The sequence below is a fragment of the Ambystoma mexicanum genome, chromosome 2q (genome assembly GCF_040938575.1).
Source record: "Ambystoma mexicanum isolate Mex_15411 chromosome 2q, UKY_AmexF1_1, whole genome shotgun sequence".
In the NCBI taxonomy this organism is placed as follows: domain Eukaryota; kingdom Metazoa; phylum Chordata; class Amphibia; order Caudata; family Ambystomatidae; genus Ambystoma; species Ambystoma mexicanum.
Genome location: NC_090924.1, coordinates 112519844 through 112546497, shown reverse-complemented (window position 1 = coordinate 112546497; position 26654 = coordinate 112519844). Strand labels below are relative to the sequence as shown.

Genomic DNA, 26654 nt, shown 5'->3' with positions numbered 1-26654 from the left:
AAATTTTCCAAAGCAGCACAGCTGTGGTGATTACCGGTCATAGATGTGGAATACGTCGGAGGAACAAATCCCCTCGAAATAGTTTTTATAAAAAAGGTTTCCATAAAATGAGATAATATAAATAGCTCATCCAGGCAACAACGCATCAGACAAATTTGTTCAACACAACCCCCATAATAATCAGTAGAATCAATAAAAGTCTTCCTTATTTATCTTAAACGCCCCTCTAAAAAAATTCAGGACAGCACAGGTAGCACATTTTAATTTAGTTGTAAGCAGATAGAAAAGGGCCGGTGGCCATTAGTTAGAATGTATCTGTTTAAGATGCACAATGGTTCTTCGTCTAAGATGCTGGTACGCCTGACAGAATATTTCGAAGTGCAAAAGGTCTTCATTACAATGGCTACATAACAATGGGCAGCTTGTTTCTTCTGTCCGGCCATACCACTTTCCGGTAATAGTTTTAATAGTGATTTACTTAGCAAGGGTGTAGCGGCCTCGTTGCCTCACCAGAGCCACTTCCAGGAACCTTTGCCTGGGTGCGTTGGTGTGTGTGCCCCCTGCCCAAAAGTATCTATTTTGCGGCATTGCTAAATCCTTTTTGGCACCTTAGCGCAGCCCAAACCCCCTCCTTGTCTCCATCTGCACTGGCTTCCTGGTTGCTCCGTTTCCCCTCTAACCTTCCTGTCCACCTTCCACCGATTGCCAAGAAGGCCCTTATAAGACACATTGTGGGCAGATCCTGCCGGGCAGCCCTCGGCTAAGGGCCCCAAGGCAAAGGGCTGCTCCAGAAGAAGCAGCTCCAGTCCACGTTTGCCCGTGTTCATCTGGGAAGCCTGCCGCTGTCAACCAGGAAGTGAGGCCCAGGTGGGGAGTACAGCAATTACTGTATTCCAGTAAAGCCCCAACACTCTTGTTACTTTACATAACACACCCGCGTTAGTCAGCTATTAAGTAGTTTCCCAAAAGTAAGCGTTTCTCCAGTTACTGTTTCCGTCTCAAATTTAGGTGGTTTCCATTTACTGCTGTGCCTCAAATGTAGACGTTTCTCCCAATGGGAGGAGGGCCGGGAGGATAGCTCGAGGGCAACGTGTTTGTCATGGAAGCAAGGCAAAGCATAGCAACACAGGTTTGAATCCCAGTCTCGTGCTTAGAAACCGTCTCGGGTAATAAGTGCGTTATAAACGAACAATTAAAATATAATGCTGAAGTGTCTCAAGTTTAGGGGATTCTCTCCATTTACTGATGTGCCCCGAATTTAGGTGGTTCACCTTTTGCTGATGTGTCCCAATTTTAGGTGGTTCACCTTTTGCTGATGTGTCCCAATATTAAGTGGTTTGTCATTTGCTGTTGTGTCAAGATTAGGCATTTCTCCTTTTACTGGCAAGACTCAAATTTGTGCCTCAAATTTAGGCATTTTTCTCCTCCCACGGGTCAAGTAACTCACATTTCTGTGCCTCTCCATTTACTGCTGTGTTCCAATTTTAGGTCGTTCGTCATTTTCTGTTGTATCTCAACTGTAGGCATTTATTATAAGTTACTCACCATACTGACTAACGTACTCCTAGTCCAAAGTCCCCTTTCGTCCATACTGTATGGGCGTCCCTCGCTAGGGATGGGACACAGAACCTTTTTCACCAGAAAAATCACTTCCTTTTTAAATGTAGCAGCGCTCAGGGGCGCAGCCCTGGAAGCATGCTTCTCTGCCTTTCCTCTCGTCTCTCCTGATGAGGTCTCTAGACAAGTCTGATCTATGAAAAATGAATAGTTACTCACAATAGTGACCAACGTACCCCAAGTCCATAGTCTCCTTTCCAACATACTGCATGGGGCATCCGTCGCTAGGGACAGGAGACAATCTTTTTCACCAGGAAAAAACCTTCTTCCCCTTTAAATGTAGAGGCGCGGCCCTGGGAGCATGCGCTCTGCTGACTCCGCCCTCCGGCGCCACTCCTCAGTCTCGATTGACGTGTCAACAATATTAACATTGCCTAATGTTAGGAAAGATTTCTTAATTGTGGGTAATTTTCCTTCCATGTGGCAACCCCTAAACTTTTTGCTGTTGTTTTCACCATGATCTAGACTTTGCCAGAGAAGTGCAGCCTTCTGCCGCACTCCTCTGGGCTTTCGCTCCATTCTTACGGGGAAACTGACATGCCCTCAAGACAGTCAGTACCGGGAAACGCTGTTTTCCGTAGTTTCTTTATCATGTTGCAGCTTTCGTGCAACATGACACAAGAGGGCACTGTAAGCTAAGTTACTGCTCTCTTGGGTCTCTAGCCTTCTACAGGCCCTAGATACTCTTTTTGGATTGTAACTGATCGGTGCAAGTGAATCACGGACGGGAATGGTGGCAGCGATCATTTGTTTCGAGCTCCTTTTGGCGTTTTAAGCGCGTTTCTCGCGCTTAGCCCAAAATGGTGGCCTGGCTCCCAAAATGGCCAGACCACGAGGCTCCTTTGTCCTGTCCGCTGACCGTCTTGCCCCCTTCACCTTCCCCAGGTCAAGCCGACCCGGGGCCTTCCTTATTTGGGCATGTACTTTCCCGCGAAACACAGATGCTTTCGTGGGCTTCTACAGGCCTTGTGTGTGCCTCCAGGATGTGGGCTGGGATGTCTGGTCCCAATACACATCCTGGGTGCCAGAGAGTCTAGTGTGGTATGAATGCCTGGGACCATCGTGGTCCGTGATAGGTCCACGTATGGTGTGAGTGTTTGATGAGCGGATCTCCCATTGGGTCCCCTGCGTTTTGGCGCGAAGGGAACCGTGGATAAGAGGGGGCTGGAAACGCCACTACCATGTCAATCTCCTGAGTTCTCACGAACAAAGGAATACAGGAGCCAAGTATCCTGCAACCACGAGGCTGGACCGAGGAATCGCTGGTGACCCGCTGAAGGACTGCTCCTCTGCACTGCTGTCGCTTTGTGAAAGCCTTTCTACGTCTGATCGAACCAGAAGGCCTGCACTGGTACTTCGACCCTTGGAATAGCGGGGACACCTATTCTCGGCATCTTCACCATCTCCTGCACGTAAGCCTTCGGAAGTGTCTCTGGGCCATCCAGCAGACTGACCAGCCTACCCAGGAGTCTTGCTCTGTAACCGCCGTCAGGTTGTGTGGTATTTCGAGTCCTTGTCACTCTCACACGATTCGTACACTTGGCGTTCCCAGGTCTGAAGTTAGTAGTCTACATTTGGCTGAGATACACACAGCCGCTCTGTTGCCCTGCTGTGGTAACAAACTGTGCGGGTTCACTTTGTTTGGGACATCTTTAACTCAACTCTGCTTCTACAGAATCTACACGACGAGACGTCCCCTGCTCCCCTGAACCTGCCAGCACTGAAACTGACGCGGAGAAGCCTGGGTCTGCTTGCATCGGGGACCGGTGAGTAGCATAGCTAGGAACTGGTCGCCCTCCTGCAGGAGCCCATAGCTTTTCCCTGCTGTGTCAAAACAGCACGCCTTTCTGTACTCGCGCTCTGCTTCTGCCCACAGTGGAGGCTGCGCTTGAGTCGCGGAACTCTGCTCTTCTTCATTTGTGCACTAAACTGAACTGCCTGATTTCCCTCGAAGAGACTCCCCTTTTGCCCGTTGGCACCAGCGTGTGCAGGTACTTTTGAGCACAAGGCCCCACTCTTCGTAGGGCTTGGACTTCCTTTTAGATAGGTGCCTCTGAAGGCGGACTGGGTCTAATCATTATTTCGCACTGCCCGTTTCCCCCCCCCTTCTAGGTGGACTACACATTTCGTGCATCTAACGCTTTAGACTTGTTTGTATTTGTATATATATTGTATTGGTTTGGTATGTGTTGGTTTACTAGCGTTTTATTGTGATTTCTCGCTACGGTCATTGTTGCAAAGGCCTTGGAATAAATGTGTATATATTTTTAATATAACACCTGTTTGGAGTAGTTTATAAGTGTCCTTGCTTTGTGTGCTCATTGCGGGCTTTCAGTCACCCTCACCCCTCTTGAGACCTAGTCTTGACTGCCGCGATCGCTACCCTGATTGGTCTGGCTTGTCCAGAGGTTACCCTGTTCCAAGCAATTAGGTTGGCCTTCTGAACTTCTGCGCCGCCAGGACAGAGTTCAGAAATCCATCTTAACAACTAATCACACCAGTATTAGGGGGAAGGATAGTGGGACGTATGGAGGAAAGGGGACTAGGAGTATGTTAGTCACTACAGTGAGTAACTTATAATTACTCTTACATCTCGTCCCCTTTCCTCCATACTGCATGGGCGATTACTACTGAATGTCGCCCCAGGGTGGAGAGGTAACCCTCCCTAAGAAAACAAGTTATTTATGATATGATAGGTATTTCTAACATGCTTAATACTCAGAGGTTTCTAAGCGCGGACCCAGGGATCGAACCTGTGTGGCTCTGTGTCGTCTTGCTTCCAAGGCGAGCACGTTGCCGCTGGGCTATCCTCCCGTCTGTCCGAAAGCCGCGTCTGATTTAGAGCCGGCGTCCAAACAGTAGTGCTAACAGAAAACACAGGGGTGGCCCAGGTGGCCGCCCTGCTGATGACAGGCTCCCATCTGAGGCGATCTCAGGAGGGTGAGGAACTTTTTAAAAAAAAAAAAAACTGTACTCACAGGCCGGTGGGGTGGCAGGTGGTATTGACAGGCTAGTGGGCAGCTGCTGGGGTCGGTGCATACTCTGTCTTTCCCGGTTGCGGGTTAAATATGCCCTGCGATGCTGATGGAGAAGCTGTAGGCCACGTACCTGGTTAAGACCAGGCCCACCTCGAAATTTTTTCTCCAACCTGCTACGCACCGAGGGGCAATATCGGATGAGCAGCCATTTTGTCTGTTGCAGCGGCCATCTTGTCAAGCTGCATGCCAAAGTCGTTGTGCTTACCTCTCTGGGCCCAGCCTCCTCCAGGACTTTTGGCGGTGGAGCATGAGACCTAGCCTGCACCTCAGGACTGGGCCTGGTAGGCGTGTTGCCCTCGGCCGCAACGCTGGTAGTGCTGCGTACAGGCACCCCCTTTAGACATCTTCCCGGTACTAGGGCGTAGCCCCTCGGGTGTACATCCGGGAAAAGAAACTTGATGCCCATCAGCACTGTCCCCAGAAGGATCTAATGAACCCTTGGCCTGGCGGCCAGTAGGTGCAAGAACCTGAAAGGTTCCTCCCGCTCGGGCGTTTCCTTGGGAAGGAGTCGCCCTTGTGCGGTGCGAAGGAAAAAAGCATCCCTTCCTTGGTCTTTGACTTGTGTCTGACGAAGTCCTTCAAGTCCTCTGGAGGGGACTTCTCGAAGAACTTCCCCCCCCCCCCCCCCCCCCCCACCGAGCTAACCTGTTCTTCACAGCATGCGGTGTAAGTGCTTTGCACGCGGTACAACCCTACCAGCCATGGTCGGGTCCAAGGCAGCCAAGGCAAAGAGCTTGGGGGTCGGACATAGGGAAGAGCCCTTTGCAGGCTGGACAGGACACCTGCTGAAGCCCACTGACATCGCATGCACCGGGGGAGGAGCGTGGCGACAGAGTACCTGATTGAATAAAAAACTGAAGACGAAAGACAGAAGAAAGTATCAGGGGAAGAGCGCATGGAATTACAAGGCCAAAGTCAAACCCAGGAGCGCTGGTGAAATCGGCCCATCCCATGGACGCAGAAGAGGGGACTGGGAAGTAGTACCGGTGGGCGGAGTCAGGGGAGCACATGCTCACCGCGCCCCTCTAAATATAAAGGGGAAGAAGGATTTTTCTGGTGATAAAGGTTCTGTCTCCAGCTCCTAGCGAGGAACGCCACATGCAGTATGGAGGAAAGGGGACAGGACGTAGGAGTACCTCATTTAAACAGGTTCCTACCTGTTCTTCCCAAACCATCAAGGACCACATTGACACCCTCAACCCAGCCCTGGCTGACTTCTGCAACCACTCCGATACCTTCTCCTCCCCCTGAAGCACTCTCTTGTCCACCCTCTTCTCAAGAAGCCCTCAGCCGACCCCTCCCTTCCGGCTAAATATCGCCTGATCTTCATCACTCCTTTCCTGGGCAAAATCCTGGAAAAACTGGCCATCTCCCAGCTTAATCTTCACACTGAATCTGTTGGCTGTCACCATGACTATCAGTCTGGTTTCAGAGTAACCAAAAGCATGGAAACTGCTCTCGTGAACATCCGTGAAGACCTGCTCTCTAACCTGGATTCTAATCTTCCCCCTCTGTCCTTATCCTACTTGATCTCTCCTTTGCCTTTGATACAGTTAACCATGCCACCCTGCTGAACCGGCTCTGTGATAATCTGGGTATCACTGATCAGGCTCTGGCCTGGTGAACTTCTTTCCTCTCCGATTGACCCTCCCAGGTCCAACTTGGGTCCTTCCTCACCTCCATCTCTGTCTCCATCTTTAGTGTTCCACAGGGTTCCAAACTTTCTCCCTGGTTGTTCAACCAATACTTGGCACCTCTCACTCACTGCATAGCCACATTCTGCGTCAACTTCCAGTGCTATGCGGATGACACCCAGCTCGCTTTCAGGCTCCCCACTGCCGCCTCTTCCCCTTTTCTCATCCCGGATTGTCTCTCTGCAATCCAAGAGTGGTGCGCCGCCAATGATCTCTGCCTGAATGCCAGTAAGACTGAGATCCTCCTCATCGGCACACCTGCACCCCTCTTTCCCCTCACTCTCTGGCTGGCCTCCCTTGGCCCTCCTCCTGCGAGGCTAAGAACCTCAGGGTAATCTTTGACTCCACACTGTCCTTCTCTCCTCACATCTGCGATGTCTATAAGAAGTCAAACTACCAGCTGCACCTCCTCAGAGGTATTCTCCCTCTCCTCTCTTTCCCCAGAGGCTCACTGTTTATAGAGCTCTGGTTCTCTGTAGTCGCGACTATAACAGCCTCTTTTTAATTCTGCCTGCCTCTACTCTCCGTCCTCTGCAACTCAACCAGAACAGGACTGCAAGACTTGTCCTTGCCTCAAGCCCAGCAACTGTATCTGCAGCACTAAAATGCATCCATTGGCTCCCAGTGGCTGCAAGGATCAAATTCAAGACCCTTTGCATTGTCCACAAGGCCTTCCTACTCTAGCCCTTCGCTCCTCCAACTCCTTGAAGGTCAGGTGCTTTTCCAAGCAACGAGCTGGGTGCAGATCTCTCTTGACAGGTGCCTCCCTAGCCTCCCTGCCTCTCCTAAACTTGAGCAGAACCATCTCCAGTTACGGAAGCAGCTCAACACTTTCCTCTTTGCTAATGCCTTCTCTCTTACACGTCCTTGCTGATTTTATGTCTGACACTACATTGGTTACCTGGCTACCCTGGGACCACAGGCACAGGTCCAGGCACCTCCAAGCTGCACACCTGCACTGCCTCCTGGCAACCCTGCACTTGGGGCTGCATTCCCCCCTAACTGCACCATCTATCACTTGCTTTTTTGCACTTCACCTTGAACTGCCACCTGCTGGCTGCACTTCTTGTTTCTTGATGTTTAGATCATATGCCCTGCACTTGCTCCTCCTGCCCTTCCCTTGGCACTTATCCCCTTTCCTCTCCCCTGCACTTGTACAATCTCAATGTCACTGGGCCTAGTAAGATCATTGTCTTGTTCCCCCCCCACTGGTCCACTCCCATGCCTCGTCGCACTTTGAAACACTTGTGTATGGGCACGCTATAAATAAAATATAGCATATCCCCTGACTTTGCCCACCGGTGCCACTCCTCAGTCCCCTTTGATGCGTCGACAATATTACCATTGCCTAATGACACACATTTTATTAGGGGGAGGATGGTGAGACGTATGGAGGAAAGGGGACTATGGACAAGGAGAACGTTAGTCACTAGGGTGAGTAATTACTCCTACGTCCAGTCCCCTTTCCTCCATACTGTATGGGGGATTACAACTGAATGCAACCCCAGGGTGGAGAGCTGCCCCTCCTAGGAAAACAAGTTCCTTAACACTGCCATCCCAAATGCCGCGTCCGACCTGGAGCCAGCATCCAAGCAGTAGTGCTTGCAGAAGGCCGAGGGCGTAGCCCATGTAGCCGCCTTGCTGATAACCTGCCATGGGACATGCCTCTGGAACGCAACACCTGTGGCCTTGGCTCTGATAGCATGGGCATGCATTTTTGCCGTGAGAGGCTTGTGCTGCCCCTCGTAGGCCTCCTTGATGGCCGTAACCATCCACCTTGCTATGGAGGCCTTGGAAGCCTGACAGCCGGGCTTTGACCCACCGAATGTGACAAAGAGCATCTGATTTGCTGAAGCTCTTCGTTCTGTCCAGGTAGAATAATATTAGAGCATGCCTGACGTCTAGACAGTGCAGAACCCTGTGAGCGTCGATCTTAGGACCTGCGAAGAATGTAGGTAACGCTATCTCCTCATTCAGGTGAAAAGAGGAGACCACCTTAGGCAAGAACGAGCGGTGGGTTCTAAGCACCACCTTGTCCTTATGAAAGGTAGTATCTGCAGAGGTGACCGCAGTCTTTGGCAGTCTTTACTGTGATTTTTTCCTAAAACAGTCTGTCTCCAGTTTCCAATGTTGTGGGTGGACCCACAAAATACTTCCTATGGCCACGGAGCTGACCGCCGAGGTGACTGCAGTCTTTGGCAGTCATTGGAAGAAATGGAAGTTGCTGTACCCCTTGTTGCTACTACTACGTCGGCAAGCAAGAGTCAGGACGACGAGAGACAGTGCCTTAGAAGCTCCCGTGCTGGACGTGAGGGAATAGTGGCCTTGCCTCTGGGCAGGGTTCGCTCGACCTCAGTTTCAGCATTACTTCAAACAACTTCTCAACAGTCCTCAGAAAACTTGGAAAAAGCCTTTACACGTAAAGCATGCATTTCTGGGCTGTGCACTTTGCAGAGAACATATCAAAATCGACTAAAATCTCATCGATAATAGTAAGGACTTCTCACATTTGGCTCCTGACCTTCCAGATCCCCTGGGCTCTCCTGTCCTTTCTGGCTTAGAGTCCCCGGCACGCCGCTCCTTAACTGTGAGGTGCGGACCGGCGTCACCTGTCGGAGGACGGACTGCTAAAGGTACCCAAAACTGGTGTGGGTACGGGCTTGCGGTGTGGGCTCCTGGACAATCACAGCAATGTGGAGACAATCAAGGCTCCGACACATGGAAAAGCCGGCCCTGGGTAAGTTCTAGATGGAAGGTCAAATCACTCGCTGGTCCATGGAGACTCCCATACCCAAACCAAGAAGGGGGGTGAGGGGAGCGACGACTCTTCCATGTTTCCTGCCCCGCTTGGGACCCCGATTCACCTGACAAAATCTTTGCAACTTGGAGGTGAAGCACCTGGTAAAGTACTCCTCGACATGCTAGTCGAAGTCCACGCTGAAAGTGGAGGTGGCACCGTGCTCAGCTCCTCCAGCTGCGTGGAGATCCCGGAGGTGCTCAACTCATCAAAGCGAAAGTGAAACTGTTTTCACAATAGACTAAGCAGACATTGAAATCAACTGGCTGGACTGCCCATATCAAACACTGAAAAAAACAAATCCTATGAAGAAACACTCACCCTGTCTTTTTTGCAAGAAGCTAAAAATAAATCAGCTCAGACCCACCTTCAGAGGAATCCAAGGTCAGAGAAAAAAATGGGAAACACAACTTTACAGCGTCTATCCCAATCAGAAAAAAGCATGATGGGGAAGGAAAAGAAAGAAAAAAAAAAAAAAAGCTGACCCACACAAGACTACTCTTCCGATCTAATGCGTTAAAAGACTTCTGAAGAAGCAGTGCAAGTGGAAATTCGACTTAACAACCAAACTATCAAACGCTGAAATACTTGAGGTTGTGTAAGAGAAACAGCTAGCTATAAAATAATGGAAAACGGTCGAAACGCCAGTTCAAAAAATTCAGAATTCCACACTTCCGTCTTTACAAGTGCCACTGTCCACTAATCCAAAAATACCATCCCTCCTGCCTGACAACCCGGCTTGTGCCCTCCAGGGAGAGACGTGTGACACAGAACTTCCAACAGAAAGGAGCAATAAAACGAGGGTACATGTATTGACTGGCCCCTACCGTACATACCCTTGAGAACGATCTCTCCTCGAAAGTCCAGGCTTTCCATAGATCTTTCGCCCTCAAAAAGCCTGGTCTTGGATTCTGATCTGCCATCCGAGCCTCTGTATGTATGCAACGAACATCATTCTATGGAGACCGACATTTTACCCTGCATCAGGGCATCCGATACAGTTTCCCCTAAAGGAGCGACAACCCCAAGCCTACAAAACGACAAAGAAAATTCAACTCTGAAATTACTTCAGGCTCAAAAGAAAGCATATGAATCATCGAATATTTATCTCCCTGGAAGTACCTCATCGGCGATACCTCTTTGCACCCCACCTAGAAATAGAAGGCTGAGTGAACTTCCATCTAACTCCTCAAAAGAAACACCGTCAAAGAAACCTGATCTTTTGACCATAATGTCGACCGACACGATCGCGCTTGCACCCTTCAGTAAACTACACTCGTCCAGTCCAACGTGCAACGTCCTCTCCTGCTTCAAAGTCAAAGTTAGGCCCCTTAAAGAGACCGTTAAAGCATAAAACCCAAAATATGAAGGGACTTCAGACTTACCAGCAAGCTCCACAAATCAAAGGAAAACCGAACCACCGATTTAAACTCTGGCCACAAGGAGCCCAACAAAGACATCTCAATCTTTGAAAATTTTAAAATAAAATCGAAAACCGCTTTCGGCGAGAGACAAGTTACGCTTCGCCCTTCCGCCGCAGAGATTTTAGGATCCGAAACGAGCAGCCTTAAAATCAATGCTCCGGCGATATGTCCTTCAAAAAAATTACAAAAAGCCACGGGTGTGACAAAACCTCTTAGACACAAGATACCATAATAAACCCAAGCCCTAGACAGGATTACCTCGACAAATCACCAATAACAGTGGAAGACTTTCTCGCTGACAAGATTTTGATGAATATAACTCAGCGCCTTTCCACTGATGACTAAATGCTCCAGAAGGGGTGTACTACAGAAGATCAACTAAGGACATGTACTACTCTATCGAACTCTGAAGACGGCTACTACGCCATTCATAACACTTCGGTAGGAAATCCCGAGGCCCCATTCAGGACTCTAGAAGAAAGATGTAAGAAATTGGGGCCAACCACAGATTGGACTTTTTCACCCACAATTCCGCCTAGACATAGAAAAGCTGAATAAGTGCCTGGACATTGTAAAAATCAAGCAACGTCCACTGTGAGACCGAAAAAGAGACGACACCCCGGTCAGGCATAGACTGACCGAAATGGAGAAAAACCTTAGATCACCAATCCATAGAAGTTCTAGATCAAAAACTCAACAAAATAAAAGTAAACACCAGATTGATTACTTTTCCCTCCGATTACATTGCAGGCACGAAAGTGGGGCAAAACAAAGAACCAAAAAGCCAGATGACAATTTAACCAGGAAGGTGACTCGGACACAAATTTTCAAATTGGAACAAGCTAACGACAACTACGATGACTTAGTCCTGAATAGAAAAAACGTCCTCAACCGCTTCTTCAAAATTTGCAATCTCAGATCACGGAGATCCGACTACTTCACACTAGTGGAACCATACCATAAAGGTTGCAAAGCGAAGTCCTACCTCCATATAGCTCCCTCCTCGTTGAAAGTGACACCAAAAGAGGTAGAAGAGGATCTATAGAGATTGGGCTACTTATTAACTGAGATGAGAGGAAATTGTGTCCAAGACCGTAAACAGAAAAGGGAGCTTGACACCTTAAATTCCAAACCACGCTATACATCAAGAACTGAAGCTCTATATAGAAGTAGCAGATACAGAAATAAATTCAGTCCCAACTTTGGTTCAAAACACAGAAGAAACGGAAGCCAAACACAAAGGAAACATAATGAAAGGAAAAAGCTCCAACCTACTGAGGACAAAAGGTCGGAAAAGATTACAGCATCCCCATTGGCAGGGGATACCCCAGGGATAGGAGAGTCATCTGACCAGAGGAGGCTCCCAAAAGGCCTGTCGTCAAAAGAAATCAAAACTGCTGTACATGGTCCCCAAATGATATCTCAAGACAGTACGAAAAAAGGCTCCACTCCTGTGCCCATGAAACAACTGTGGGCATGGATTCCGATAGCACTTAGATCCCACTCAAGTAAATAGCAACTCGCCGACCTAAGACGACCACTACATTTTAGACAACTCCATAGGCATCATCTTTTCATGTGTGTTGCACAGCACCCTCAGTGCAGTGACACAGGGATGTCATTTAGACTTCCCAAAGGTTTAAATACCTTCTCTGTGATCAGCTACCGTTTCCCAGAGAATGTAAAGTGAAATTGACTTTACTGGTCTTTTCCAAATTCCTATACCCAGCACACACAATCTTACAATGGAGAGCTGGAGGGGTTACATCGTATCCCCTGTGTCTAAACACTCATGTAGCAGTCAAATGCTACCCTTTCCTATTGAAAAGGCTGGTGGCAGTGGTTTTACAACAAACTACCATGATTTTTCCTGACCGCGAACACCGGTAGCAAAAAATCACGGGAGCCATGTTTTTCAAGATGGCGCCTTAAGCCCCTTTGTTTAAATGGGTCCCAATCGTCTTTTTTCAGGCATTTCTTTTTGGAAAGGTCCTTCTAGTGTTTGTCTCTGCGCGCCAAACCAGGTTTGGTCCCTTGGTTTGTGTGCCTTTGGGGGGCTTCAGGACTGAAGACCGCCTCTGGTGCCCGAGTGTCTGGGGTGGGCAGGAAGTGAGGTGCCCGAAACTCCCTGTGCTTAGTCTCCTAAGAGATCCAAATGCACTCTAGCGTGCTTTGCTGGCTGACTGTCCGGCAAGGACAGCCACCCTGCTGGGTGAGTGAAAACTGGACTAATGAAAGGGAGAGAACTGTTTAAAAGGCGAGTCTCGTGGACTGGAAGGCAGAGTCGACCACTGGAACGAAAGAAACGAAGACGAGCTGGAAGAGGATGGCTGCTGCAACTCCTGGACCATTGGTTTGCCCGGTGAAGCCCTGCTGCAGGTCCGAATGCCCAAACTCTATTCGACATAGAAGCTCCTTCAAGGACAGCTTCTTCCTTTGAGTTGATGGGACCAATCAACTCGTATGACACCTGGACACCATTCTCAAGGCTGGTTAGGATTAACCAGGGAGAGGGACACCAGTTTGTGCTCTTGAATCTACAGCTACTGGAACTGAAGTGACTCAATTTTGTTTGCTTTCTTCAACGATCCCGTGCATGAGTCTCGACGTCCTCCCTCTTGTCCCCACGACTGAGGCTCAGAAACAGCGAGATCTGCAGGAACTGCCAGGAACCACAATGTCAGCAACATTTGTTTCTTCATACAAAAAGGTACTGTGCCAAACCGATTGAGAGAACGCCACTCTTGCAGTGAAAGTTTGTGAAACTTTCCCAACTTGCAGGCCTAATCAGCTTGTGACCCCACAAATGATTATTTTTTGCCTAAACTACTTCTGAGAACTTTTGCAAAGACTTTACCGTTTGATACGAGAACGGCTCTTTCCTATCCAGAACACTAGTCCATTGAATTTGCACAGGCCTATTGACTTGAATTGAACTCTTCTGGTGAACTGAAACTATTTGGACTATTTAGAAAGTATATGTAATCTACTTACTTTTGTCCTTTTTGCTCACTGCTAAGCAACTGAACTGCCATTTGGCTCCTATTTAAGGGGAGCTCAAACTGTCTCAAAAACTAGTTTTGCATTGAAGTGTATTGGTAGATCATATTAAATTGTCTTCTTCAAATGAAATGTTTTCTAACCGATTGTGTAATTAAGTGTTTTACCAAGAAACCTTGAGTACAAGTGTCTACATGAACCACTGTGATTGAAAGTCCTCTGTGTAACTACTTATACTGCTCACATTCACTCTTGAGATAAGCCTGGCTGCTCAGCTCGCTACCAATAAACTGTGTGGTACAGACTTATACCAAAGGTTGGTCTTGATTAAACCTGTAGTCCTAATTGTGTGTGGTGGTCCCAGAGGGTACTGCATGCAATTCTACCCAACAGGAGCCTGACTTACCACATCAACTTTTACAGCCATTCGCAGTAAACAGAAAAGTGCATAAGTAAAATGTATCAAAAACTGTAAAAAAAAAAAAAATACCACAACTGCCAGCAGGTGCAAAAAGAAACTCTTTCCGAAGACACACAATACAATTTAAATGTAAAGCACAAACGTGTACATAAGTCTTCCAAAGACGTGGTAATGTCGGACCCTATTGCTAATTATGCAGTTAAGGAGATTAGTGATGGCCAAATTCCCGCTAGGTCCAACATTGTGCCCATAAAGGGGTAAAAAAAGATCATTGAGAGGGTAGGATCCTTTATCAGAGTTTGAGGTCCCATGAGAAGGGGGCAGGAATTAAATAATTCCCACCGATGTTCACCCTTGTGTGGATCCAATAGAGGAATGAAAGGCCTTGTCCATACATTTTGTAATTGCTGAGATGATCAGCACTGCTAATAGAGGTCGACCTCTGGCGAATGACGACTTCACTCAGCATCATCTAATACACTAGTTTTGAATGACCCTTAATAGGGTTAGTGAACCTCAGAGGTTTGTAGGCCAGAAATTTTGTGATGCTAGTTCATAAAACGAACAGGATGAATACATCAGTTGTTAAACAATGTTTTCTGTCCTGTAATACCACGTACATCAACGTAGTAAAGAAGATACCGTCATTAAGAGCACAGCTCACCAATCTTACTGCCAGCTGTAAGGATCTGTCCAATTTGTTGATTGTATTAACCAAGGTAGAGGTGAGATAACTTCTGGTGGGCCTAACTGTCACAGTATGGCCTTTGGCGCATGTGAGGTTAACTGGGAATAAGAGTGAACTATCGAAAGAATTAAGTATTATAAAGCAAGATTCCATCAACAGAAAGTGTGTTAGCTAGAACAAAGATCAGTCGCGCGCTAAAGAACTAGTGATGGTCACTTATAAGAAAAGTAATTCTATTTAACTGCCGAGACAGATAGGCCACCCTCTGTATCAACTCCCTATAGGAGAAGTTATTCCCCTCAAGTCATAATACTAATCGATCGAGGATCCCCAGTAATATGATGAGAAAAGAGACGCGTTTGAAAACCCCACATTAAGGTTGTGCAGGCTACAGTTCAAAATATGATTTTCTTGTGTGGTATATAGAAATTAAAATCACGTTCCTTGAGAATCAAGATTCCTTTAAGAATAAAGTAAAATATTGGCAGAGACATGTCAAGGGCCATCTAGCGGTGATATACAGAGATACAGTCTCTCTATGCAGATTGTCCTTGCGTGATGCGGCCTGACTAGACTTTTTTATTTTCTTTATTTTATTAAAATGCTATTTTGGTTAGACATGTCCCACCTTTAACACTGTATTAAACATATATTAAAAATATTTAATAAGAAAGCTTTTACAAATACAATATTTCAACATTCAAATTCTCAATATTTAAAATCCTAATATCCTCCTTTACTCTTATACAATTATGATATAATAAAATTAAATATGTAACAAAGCACATGTTAGTTATAATCGCCTTTCAAATGTGAAAACCTGCTATGGTAATAACTAGCGATTCTCCACCTTGGAGCGTGCTCCAAAACTGCGGCAGTGTGCACAAATCTGCCATAACTCAAGCTATATTAATCTTGTAATCTACTACATTGGGTTAATAAGTGCCTACTTATTTCAACCATCTCGCCACACATTTGACACAGTCTTTTCTCTTTCTTCATGGCCTTCCAACCGCCAATTTAGTCTAGTGTGGCAAGTACGTTAAAAGGCAAATAATGAATAAAGCGCCTTTCCTCACCTCATACAGGTCTTACATAAGTAAGAACAAGGCAGACCCGGCCAAAAGCCAGGAGGTTGAGTATTCTAGATATCATTTTTTATCCGACACAAGAATACTCTGATTTTGCGCACAATCCCAGGTCATGGTTTTCTTTTTCATTACCTTGGATAATAAGGAGTAAATGCATTAATTAGGAAGATCCAGGTCAATAGTATCAAGAAATGCAATGACTGATTTCTTTAAATCATGAAATAATGAATTCAATTCATTATTTTGAGTGAAAATGTGAAGGAGAAAATTGCTATCAGTTCCAGCTTTACAGAGTGCAACAAAATTATGCTCTATGCATAAACCAACTTGCCCGAAGCTCATTACAATTTGAATGAGTATTTATAATGCACCTATACACAATGTATATCCCAATTCGAATCGGAGGGCTTCAAATGGAATTGCCCGAGGTACACCAAGAATGGGCTGCAACAATTTGGCTTCCAGGCGGTCTAAAAAAGCAAGCATGTTCAAAGGAAGAGCCTCCAATCGATAAAGGATGCAAGGAACAATTCCAATCCCGTATAGCTCTATGTATCCCTCAATATTCTGGCTACCCTTTGTAGTGATGATGTTTCTGACCCCCACCCATTTCTTCATCACTTTCTGATGGGCATAGTTTCCTACAGAGGAGTTATTAAGAGTGGATACCATTGGTATACCGAGGTAGATGTATGTTTTAACCACTTTGAGTCTCTCTCTCTATACTCCAGCAGTAATTAATACTGCTATGTTTCTTAATAAATGCCATAACCTTATTTTTTAAAATATTTATCTTCATGTTATTACTGGATGCATAGGTGGCAAGTGCCTCGATAGAGTGCTGAAGTCCTATTGGCGTTCAGTCCAACAGGATATTATTGTCGGCAAATGACAACCACGGGACCAAAACATTACCCACACAGGGGTAGGGGTATTACAGGCTCCTGTAACTGCTGTATCCATGTCCACAGTATATAGGATAAATAACAATGGCAATACAACGCAACCTTGTTTCAACCTTACATTTATTTTAATAGGGAAAGAAAGGGCGGCTTCAGAATCTAAGCGAACCAATACTGTGCTATCAGTATATAGCAATTTGATGAAACTGAGTAGATCTGGATCTATTCCCCAAGTCCTAAGCCTTTCCCAAAGAAGGGGGCTGGGTGACCCTATCAAATGCACAAGTACAGTGTCAATATAGCATAGACTGAGCCTCAGGCCAGGAAGGCAAATGGATTCTGCCGTTATATAGTTTAGGGCTCAGATGTGATGTGAGGTATTGCAACCACTTCTAAAACCAGTTTGAAATGGGGACAGCAGATCTGAATTGTTGACCCACCATTCAATTTTCTCAGGATTAATCCAGCAAAGATTTTACAGCGAGGGTCAATCATTGCATCCAATTTTATATTGTGTTCTTAATCTTAAAGGGTAGCATTATTTATGGATTTTACTTCCCTGCGTAGCACATTCTTTCTGTGGCAATTTGTATGTCAGAGGCCTAGTCCAGGATCTTCAGAGATGATCGTGTCACCATAATTCCACTCATACATTTCCAATATCACCACAATGGGGAGAGTGTTCAGCGCCAATTCAGCTTTAAATGTATTAACATTCTGGCCATTCCAGATCAATCTGTTGCACTTCATATTTACCTCTACGTTGATGACAGACTTACGCAATGGCTTTGCATCGCATGGTCATAATCTAAAGTCCAACAGAGCAAGGCATGATCACTCAGCCCATTGTATGTCATCCCTATAGTTGAAGCTATACTTCTAATTAGGGGATAGGCAAAAATGCAGTCCGTGTGGGAGCCGACTTTCCCATTCAAATAAGTGACTAGCTTGCAATTTCATTCTGATTTACCATCGCCATAAAACCCAAGTCAAAATCAGCCAGATATTCTAGCCATTCTCTGGCCACCTCCCCTTGTCTGATCGCTAGTACTATTTCCTCATTGTTAATAGAGAAAACTTGAAGAGATTTAAATTGCCTCAAACTCATTAACTTGTCTATGTTGCCGTCATTAAAATCTCCCGGGACAATGGCCAATAGTCTGTGTTGTTAATTCATCCACCTGGATAGACTTTGTTCCCTTACAAGAATCTACATTTTTACTTCCTTGAAGTCAACCTATTCATCTAATGTACCTCTTATTAAGGATGGGTCAGGCAGTCTTGTCACTAAAACTTGGGGTCCTGATGATCTTCTTTTCATAAATTGCATAGGTAGGGTGACCAGACTTCTTTTCTCATCCTGCTGTGTTTTTCCATCCCATTCCTTGTTACATGTTCTCTTTCCCTTTAACCGGGAATTCGCAGGTTTTAATGTTTTGTCCCGCTCCCTCTCTTTTGTCTGTTTTAATTTAAGAGGGCCTACTTTCCCTCCCTATTGCATTTCTCACCTGTCAAGATATTATCATGATATGGACTCTTACTCTAGGGACAAACCAGTGGTAATCACCAATACCTCAATTCCCAAGTTAAGAGGAAGACCCTTGTGTGGATGGTCTTCTAACTCTTGATTTACCTCGGCACATATTTATGTAGCGTCCCCTGTGAATGCCCTGCTGTCCCAGAGATCCCGCAAACCAACTACACCCGTTCTGTGTCTGATGGGTAATTGGCTGTGTATGGAAAAAGGTACTTACCTGTAACTACTGTTCTCTAGCACAGGTCTGGCATGAATTCACATGCTCATAAATGTTCCTGTCACGACCCTCGCCCAAAACCCCCTCTGGCAAACCCATTGGCCAGGTGGAGTCAGGACTTGGGCCTCTAGAGCCTGGCATCCTCTTCAAAAGCACTCATGGGGCCAGGCCTGGGGCCTATGGCGCCAGGCTCATACACCGTAAAAAACAATGTGCTTGGGAACTACTTTATTGTATTGTCAGACAACATTGGTGACATCCACATAGCTTGGTTCCCAAGAACCAAGCTATGCGGTCTAGTGTTTTGGGTGTGGTAGCCTAGAGACTACTTTACCTGGACTATTTTGTTGGGGCTATTTAAACCACAACCAAGCAAGACAACACGCTTCGCATTACTTTGCAGCTTGCAACGTGACGCTCACCGTGTCCAGCTATTCCCTCGAACCTCGGAGAAGCAGAACCTTCAAGGAGACAAAAGGAACTTCATTAGCAGCAGCACCTTACCTGCAGTCTTCATCTTTAAACACTCACAGTTACTGAGAACAGCTACCTCGAATCTGCATGCATTCCGGACAAAACGACTTGAAAGAGGAAGATAGAGGCAACATTAAAGAAAGTAGTAGAGACATTTACAAATTACGAACTGCTCAAAAGGCTTACCTGGCTGGTCGCCTCTCACCTGGCACCACTCCGGACATTACACTCGCGCTGAAGAACACCGCGACCTACAAGGAAGGAAAACACAGGTTAGCAAAGGCAAGACTTCGCAGCGCTGCGCATAGCGCTTACTTACCGCATCATAGTGTTCTTAATGCGCCATCATTTACCAGCGGGGCTCAACCAAGCCAGTTCGCCGTGCTGAAGCTCTGCATACCTAAGGGAGAAAAAAAAGACATTTTAAACAAAGAAAGGCATGCAAGATAGCAACAAAACTAAAGAACAGCAATAAGACCTACCTGAATAATATCAAACGGGCCGGCGTCAGTGAAGTAAGTGGACCGCACTCGCCCATGAAAGACAACGCGCCCCTGCAAAGAAGGCAGGATGGAGAGCATGCCTAATTCTACCGCAAGGTGAGGAGAGGGCGCCAGAGGGACTGAATCATACGGGGGTGGAGGGAGGATAATTAGCCCAGTCGGTCAGTCTTGAACACAGTCCTCCTGTATTTTCAGGCAGAACCTTCCCCGCAGACCACATCAGGGCAAAGCTGGGAAGCATACCAGCGAGTAACCCGGCTGGGTGGCATCCCTGTGGATACCAGGTGAGTGTAACAGTTCCCCGTCGCCAGGCCCGGAATCCTCTGTAAAAGGAAAACAGTTTCATTTTCACACACTGTATTTCTACTCTAAACCAATCACTGTCCTCTGGTCATGCTGCCCACAGCCAATGACAGTCCTCTCCTTAATCCCCCTCCTCTGGCAGCCATCTTCAGATTTGGTAAGCACGTAAAGTGGCAGTATGACTAAAAGCCGCAGAGGGGTAGGAGGGAGGGTTCACATGTGAATCGATGCCAGACCCATGCTGGAGAACAATAGTTACAGGTAAGTAACATGTTCCTTTTCCAGCATGGGGTCTGGCATGGATTCACATGCTCATGAATAACGAACACATAGCAGTACAACCTTACACAACCACGGGAGGTGGCAATGCTCAAAAGAATCAATTACTCTTACCTCTGGAACAGACTCACCTCAAGCAAACAGGTTGCTTAGCACTGCTTGGCCGCCTCTGGACTCCTCTCTGGAATCCCTGTCGATGTAGTAGAACTTCGTGAAGGTGTGCGTGGACCTCCACGTAGGAGCCCTGCAGATGTTCAGCACACCAGACAGAACGCTGTCATCGCAGCAATAGCTCTGGTGGAGTGGGCTCTCAAACAGACGGGCAGCAGTCTGCTCACCAAACAATGACAGTGCGTGATGCAGCCAGAGGGTCAACTTGAGATGGAAGCCTTGGACAAGGCCTTCCCATAGTTGCTTCACAGGACCAATTTTCACAAACAGTTGAGAAGTCTTCTGAAAACTCTTTGTGAGTGTCATGCAGAACTTCAGGGCACGAGCAACGTCCAGCATGTGCAAGACCTTTAAGTCATTGACGAAGGCTTTGGGGAAAAACACAGGTAACACCAAAGGCTCGTTGAGGTGGAATTCCGACTGAACCTTCGGAATGAAAGAGGGGTGTGTCTGCAGCAGCACCCTCGACTTGTGTAAAGTTAGATATGGCCGTTTTTAGGATAGGGCTTGGATCTCACCCACCCTCCTGGCAGAGGTAAAAGGCCATAAGGAAAGCTGCCTTCCACAAGAGGAACTTGAGAGGGGCCTAATGCAAAGTCTTGAAGGGGGCCCCCTTGAGCCTTGTCAGCACACCGTTGAGTTCCCACGCTGGGGCAGGAGCTTTCACCGGCCCGGAAAGATCGAAACAGTCCATTAGGAATTCCATGACGAGATGGTGAGACCAAAGTGAAGCTCTTCCTGGAGACCTGGTGTAGCAGGAGATAGTCGCCAGATGCACCTCGATAGAGGCGTGCGCCAGTGCAGCCTTGGCCAAGGATAACTATGGAAGAATCTGCTGGGCCGTGACCCTCAGAGGGGTGATCTCCTGCGACCGGCACCAAGTAGCAAAACGCTTCCACTTGTGACCGTAGCACTTAAGAGTTGACAACGCTCTGGCCTTGGCAAGGACCTCCCTACAGTGCGCTGGCAACTCGTATCCTACAAACTCGAGGGCTGGAGGACCCAAGCCCTCAGGTTCAGCGATCCTGGCTCATGATGCAGGATTGCACCTCCTTCTCTGGTGAGACGATCGGGACTACTGGCAGTTTGATTGGAGGCGAAGCTGACAGGCTAAGAAGGTCCAGTTACGAGATCTGCCTCGGCCACACCGGGGCAACGAGTATCATCCTGCATGGGCACTGTTTGAGTGTGTTGATGACTCAGCAGGAGAGGCAAAGACAGGATTAGACTCCCGCCAGGCGAAAGGGTATGAGGAACATCTCTTATCTGACAGCCTAGTGTCACAAGTCCTGCACCTCTTTGGGGAGCGCTGGGGATATAGTACCCCCTGCTTCCTGATGTAGAACATCGTGTTGGGGTTGTCTGTGAAGATCCTCACCACTTTGCCCTTCCGAGACGGAAGGAATGACCCGAGGACCCAGTATGTTGCCCGCAGCTCCAGGATATTGATGTGAAGATTCTTCTCTTCCGTCAGCCACAAGGCTCTGGCATGCAGAAGTCTGGTGTGGTCTCCCCAGCCTTCCAGGGAACCGTCCATAGTGACCGTTTCCTGGTATGGGGGGGGGGCTTTGAAACTCTGTGCCCCGCGTGATGTTGGAGTGAACGCCCCACCACCTTATCGCCAGACGGAACTCCTCGTCGAGCAAGATCTTGTCCACAAAGCTTCCGGACATCTGTATCCAGCGAGCATCGAGGAACTCCTCAAAAGGTTTCATCCGTAACCTACAGTGCTGGATAAAAGGTAGATACAAGACATAATGCCAAGCAGCGACTTGATGGTCCACAATGTGGTGGTCTTCAGTGACAATAGCCGTTGCACCTTCACCAGAATGGCCGCTACTCTCTCCTCCAATGGTGACACTAGGTAGGCGACCGTATTGAGTCTGGCTCCTAGGAAGAGTGCGTTCTACGATGGTGTCAAGCAGGACTTTGGCTAATTGTGGGAAAAATCCCAGATCCGCTAGCAGCTCGACAACCGCCTCCGTGTGTCTGATGGCCAACTACTGTGAGTGGGTCTGGATGAGCCAGTCGTCGAGGTACGGGTATATGTGAATCCCTGTAGAAGCAGGTGGCCTGCCACCGGTGCCAGGCACTTCGTGAACACTCTGGGGGCTATTTTAAGCCAAAGGGTAGGGCCTGAATTAGCTGACTGATTAATCCTCAACAAAGGGTTCCAGCCTGGAACTAATTGGGTCAGCCAAACGACTGCCTCCGTAGAAGAGATGCCATCCCTTGCCTGGCTAATATCTTCAACACCAAAATCATCCATTTAAAAAAAAAAAAAAGGCTCTCTAAGCTCACGGCGAGGAGAAAGGAAGTACAAAAAATGTACGTCCTTTCACCATACTTTAAACATGGCACACTACTGTGTCAGTTCTTAGAGGCTCCTCTGAGCCTCCATCTTAGAACTGAGTGCTTAGACCTGATTGTTTTGTTTCTAACTCGACATGGTCAGGCTCACTCTGACAAATCCAATTACTTTTTCTCTGCAACGGTCCTCCTGCACACAAAGGACATAAGGATCATTTACAAGGCATTTGGTTGTCCTAATGAGAAGGGCAGGGATTCCACAATACCTTTGACATGGAAGGTTACCAGCAGTTGTCACCAGGCCCTGCACATTATATCACAGTCTTCTATCATTAAAAATATAGAGCAACAATTAACCATGCTGTGGCTAATGTAAACTACTGCAGCTTCCACATGAAATACTTGAAATATATATTCCTTTGTTTGAAGCAGGCCTGCACCTTAATGTTTGAAGGGGAATGCTGCACAACCATGAAATGCACAAACATCTCAATTCCGGGGAGATATGCAATAGGGATCAGCCTTGCCTGTTCCCCACCTGGCTGAACACAAAATGTGCTGGGCAATATGCTCTGGCAAAAGAACATTCTGGAGAAAAAGAAAAAAAAAGTAGAAAAATGAAATTGCTCTAACATCTACTTTCCTAAACAAGGCTTATTCTGGCATTTAAGTGGAACCAAATGAATAATTAATAAAGGGAATTATTGACCTCTGCTTTGAAAGATAGTTTATCCTTTGTTTTGAAGTTAACAGCCAGCAACTGAGACAAATCCCATTCTATGTACAACTACCAGGCACACACTAGACCAGACTAGAAAACATGTTCAACACTCAAGAGTTATTAATTCATCTCCACAAATATCTCAATGCAAATATCCACATGAAAGAGGCGGTAGGTCCCAGACTGCCCCTACTTACCTTTGTCAAAGTCAATGTATTTGGAGATCTTGTGCCAGGTGCGATAGTAGAAATGCCGGACCTGCTCTTTGTTCTTCACCATGCTTGCTGGCTTCCCTTTCTTTTTATACTTCAAGGCAATGTTATTTTTAATTGCTTCAAAATCTTTTCCATGCTGAAAAGCACAAGGCAAACACGAGTAAAGACAAAACTAATGACAACTACCCAAAACAGTGTGCCTTAATTCTAGTTAAAAAACAAATGTGCAAACAGATTTTCCTTTGGACACGTGAAATAATGAAAAACTAGGGAAAAGGAAAGACCAACTTTGAACAGACCACCAATCCCATCAAACCAGAGGTTAAAGGTGCGACTATATGGAGATCAATGAGAGTACAGACATCTCAGAGATAAGCAGGGGCCAATTTGCCCTCATTTCAATCATCAGACTAAAAGTAACCTCAGAACATAGACATTTGTATAGTGCTCAAGTGACCTTAAAGATCATTAAAGAGAATCTATACACCTGCCCTCCCAAATCATTCTGTTGAACAAAAAACAGACAAGAAAACATATTATCACCGACGATGAGCTGCCCATCATTCCCCAGTAGCCCTTCACATGCAATATGGTTTTATGAAATCAAATTAATTTTAAACCTACTAGTGAAGAATGAATACACTCTTAAACATAAAAAAAAAAAAAATACTACTATAAATTGCAAACATTTTTATGAATACATTTTTGGGTGTTTTATTTACATTTGCATACACAAACCTGGCATGCATATAATTTCCAGTTTACATTATGCCTATTTCACACAAAATTGTCAGTTGCAGAAAACTCACTTAGCACATTGCCAGTTATATTGTGCCAGTGTTGGGTCACGATATGTTAACTGATTTTGTTGACTTTTAGTTATCATGTCTTGATGCTTGCTTTTTTAAACGCTAACTCGTTTTCGCATACAGCAAGAATTCTGAGGCCTCCCTTAAGATTGCAACTTTATTTTTTATGTGTTGCCCCCAGTAGCCTATATTGCTATACAGGCAGCAGCAGTGCATACATGGGTATTTCTGTCTTATGAAGCCATCCTTGATCCAAAAAGGTGTGTTCAGTGTCATAGGCTGTTGGCAGCTTTATACTTTTATTTCGGCGCACAGTGTTGTGGCCTTTTTACCACATTGGAAGCCACTTGCTCCCACTACCAAGGGTTTTTGAAGCCCTGTGACCAAGACATTTTGTTTAATAGTTGTTCTGGGTTTCTCTTTATGAGGAATTTCCATTTGGTCAGTTAGCACCTACGAGGGATAACTGCAGAGCCCACAAAGGTTATTTTTTGCGAGTGCAATGCCAGTTCTAACCAGACAAGGGTTTCTCAGGTTCCATGTATTAATATCACTGCAACAATATCACCATACAAAGATATTGCCATATTTGTGCAGCAATATTAAGGCATGGAACCTGCGGGGGACACCCCCGCAACCCCTGCTCCCAAAAACCCCCAAAATTAACCCCCACCCCAAAAAATATCACCTATGGCCGTACTAGATGACCAGATATACGGCGATATTTTTGGTGGGGATAATATGTAGTGATACCATTTCTCACACATTGGACCGCATTATGGGTCTGGCGGTAAGCCTGACTTCCTGGTAACACCGGGGTATTACGACCCCAGCGGCCGGGAAGTCAGGCGCCAGTAATTCTGCAAGTCACCATTCCCATGGAGTCCAAACGGACTCCATGGGAATGTGGACCACGGAAGCACCAGCACTGTTAGTAACGGGCGGGCAGGACAGCACCAGCCCGCAGAGACACAGTGTGCCAGTGCCAGTCCAGAAACAACAGTGCAGGTAGGCTTAAAGGCACCGTTGTTTCCAGACCGGCACACTCATAATGAGGCTCACAGTGTGTAAAACTAAAGTTTGGCTGGCCAGTCTGATTGGGGGGCTACCAAAACATTGAATGGTGCACTGGTGTCGATTGGTAGGCTTTGGTAACCACTCCACCCCCACAGCCCTGTGTTTGTATATCTACTGTGTTCTTGAGCCATTACTCGAAAATTATCTGGAAACGCAAAGTAGCTCAAGAAGATGCAGTTTTGAAAACATATTTTTTGTATTTTATTTTATTTATCAATTGAAAAAATGTTTTTTTAGCAAAACAGGTTAAAATTTGAGCTCCTTCATTTAAAAACGAGAACAAAATGTGTTATCGTATTTTCCCGTGTTTACCATGGTCTATTTCACCTTTACCATTAAAGCAAATTAGCACAGAATTTTTCAACCGCGATAACGTAGCTAGTCCTATTGCCCTCTATCAGCCTTTTCCACCACACATCAGGATCAGATATTCGATATTCAGCTAGCAGATGGCCAAAGCTAGCTATGTGTTTCACCGCTAGGGCCGGACAAAATATAATCCGATGTTTTAAAGTCTCAACTGGCGTGGTGTCGTCACAAAAACGGCATGCGTTCCCCTCCACTATCCCACGAATTGCTCTTATTTCGTTCATGGGTAGAATGTTCAAACAAATTCTCTAAAACTGATCCCTCTAGGGGCTATTGGGGAACTGATTTAGATAGTTAAAGACAGAGTCCAGTTTCCAGACCACTACTTGGAGGTGGGCAGTTAGATGATATCTCGCTTCAGCCTTCAGTGTGGCGATCCAATCCAGCACCCTTAGGATTTTGGTTTTCTCTTTGTTTTTCTCTAGGCCGCTTGCTTTGATTTAATCACTCAATGCGTCCAATTGACGCTGTAGTCCCACCAGTGTTTGGTCGATGAGGATCGCTGCCTATTGATGGTGGTAAAATTCTGGTTGTTACTTTAATCGACGCTATGTCTGCCAAAAAGAAGTTAAATAAGGCCGGTGCAATCGGGCATCCCCGTTTGACTACTTTCAATGTAGTAATTTCTTTGGACAACAGGCCAGATTTCTTTTGATGCATGGCCTTGATCGGGTCTAGTATGGCCTCAGAGCAATCCTTTGCCTCCAGTTTAGCCCACAGTCTTTGACGCTCAATACGGTTAAAGGCTTGAACCAAGTCCATGCAGGCCATAAAGATCTTCAGTTTGCCATCTTGGGCTCAGGCCTTCAGTATATTCAACAATAAGATGTTTACTCCTGTCCCGATGCCCTTTACAAACCCTGTCTGTAGCGGGTTGTTGCATCCGTTCTGTATACACCATTTGTTGAGTTGGTCAAAGAGTATTGTGCCATAGAGTTTGCCAATTACATCGAGGAGGGCGATAGGTCGATAGTTCTTAGGTTTCTCACAATCCCCA

General features: G+C 46.4%; 1 protein-coding gene across 2 annotated transcripts in view; it reads right to left on the bottom strand.

The window, feature by feature from the left end:
• Positions 1-26654, bottom strand: part of CRAMP1 (cramped chromatin regulator homolog 1) — a 1760184-nt gene that overhangs the window by 1560373 nt on the left and 173157 nt on the right. For both annotated transcript variants that reach the window (XM_069646975.1, XM_069646973.1), the window contains exon 4: positions 23385-23538. In XM_069646975.1, coding sequence (XP_069503076.1) covers positions 23385-23538 — 154 coding nt within the window. The remainder of the gene's footprint in view (positions 1-23384; positions 23539-26654) is intronic.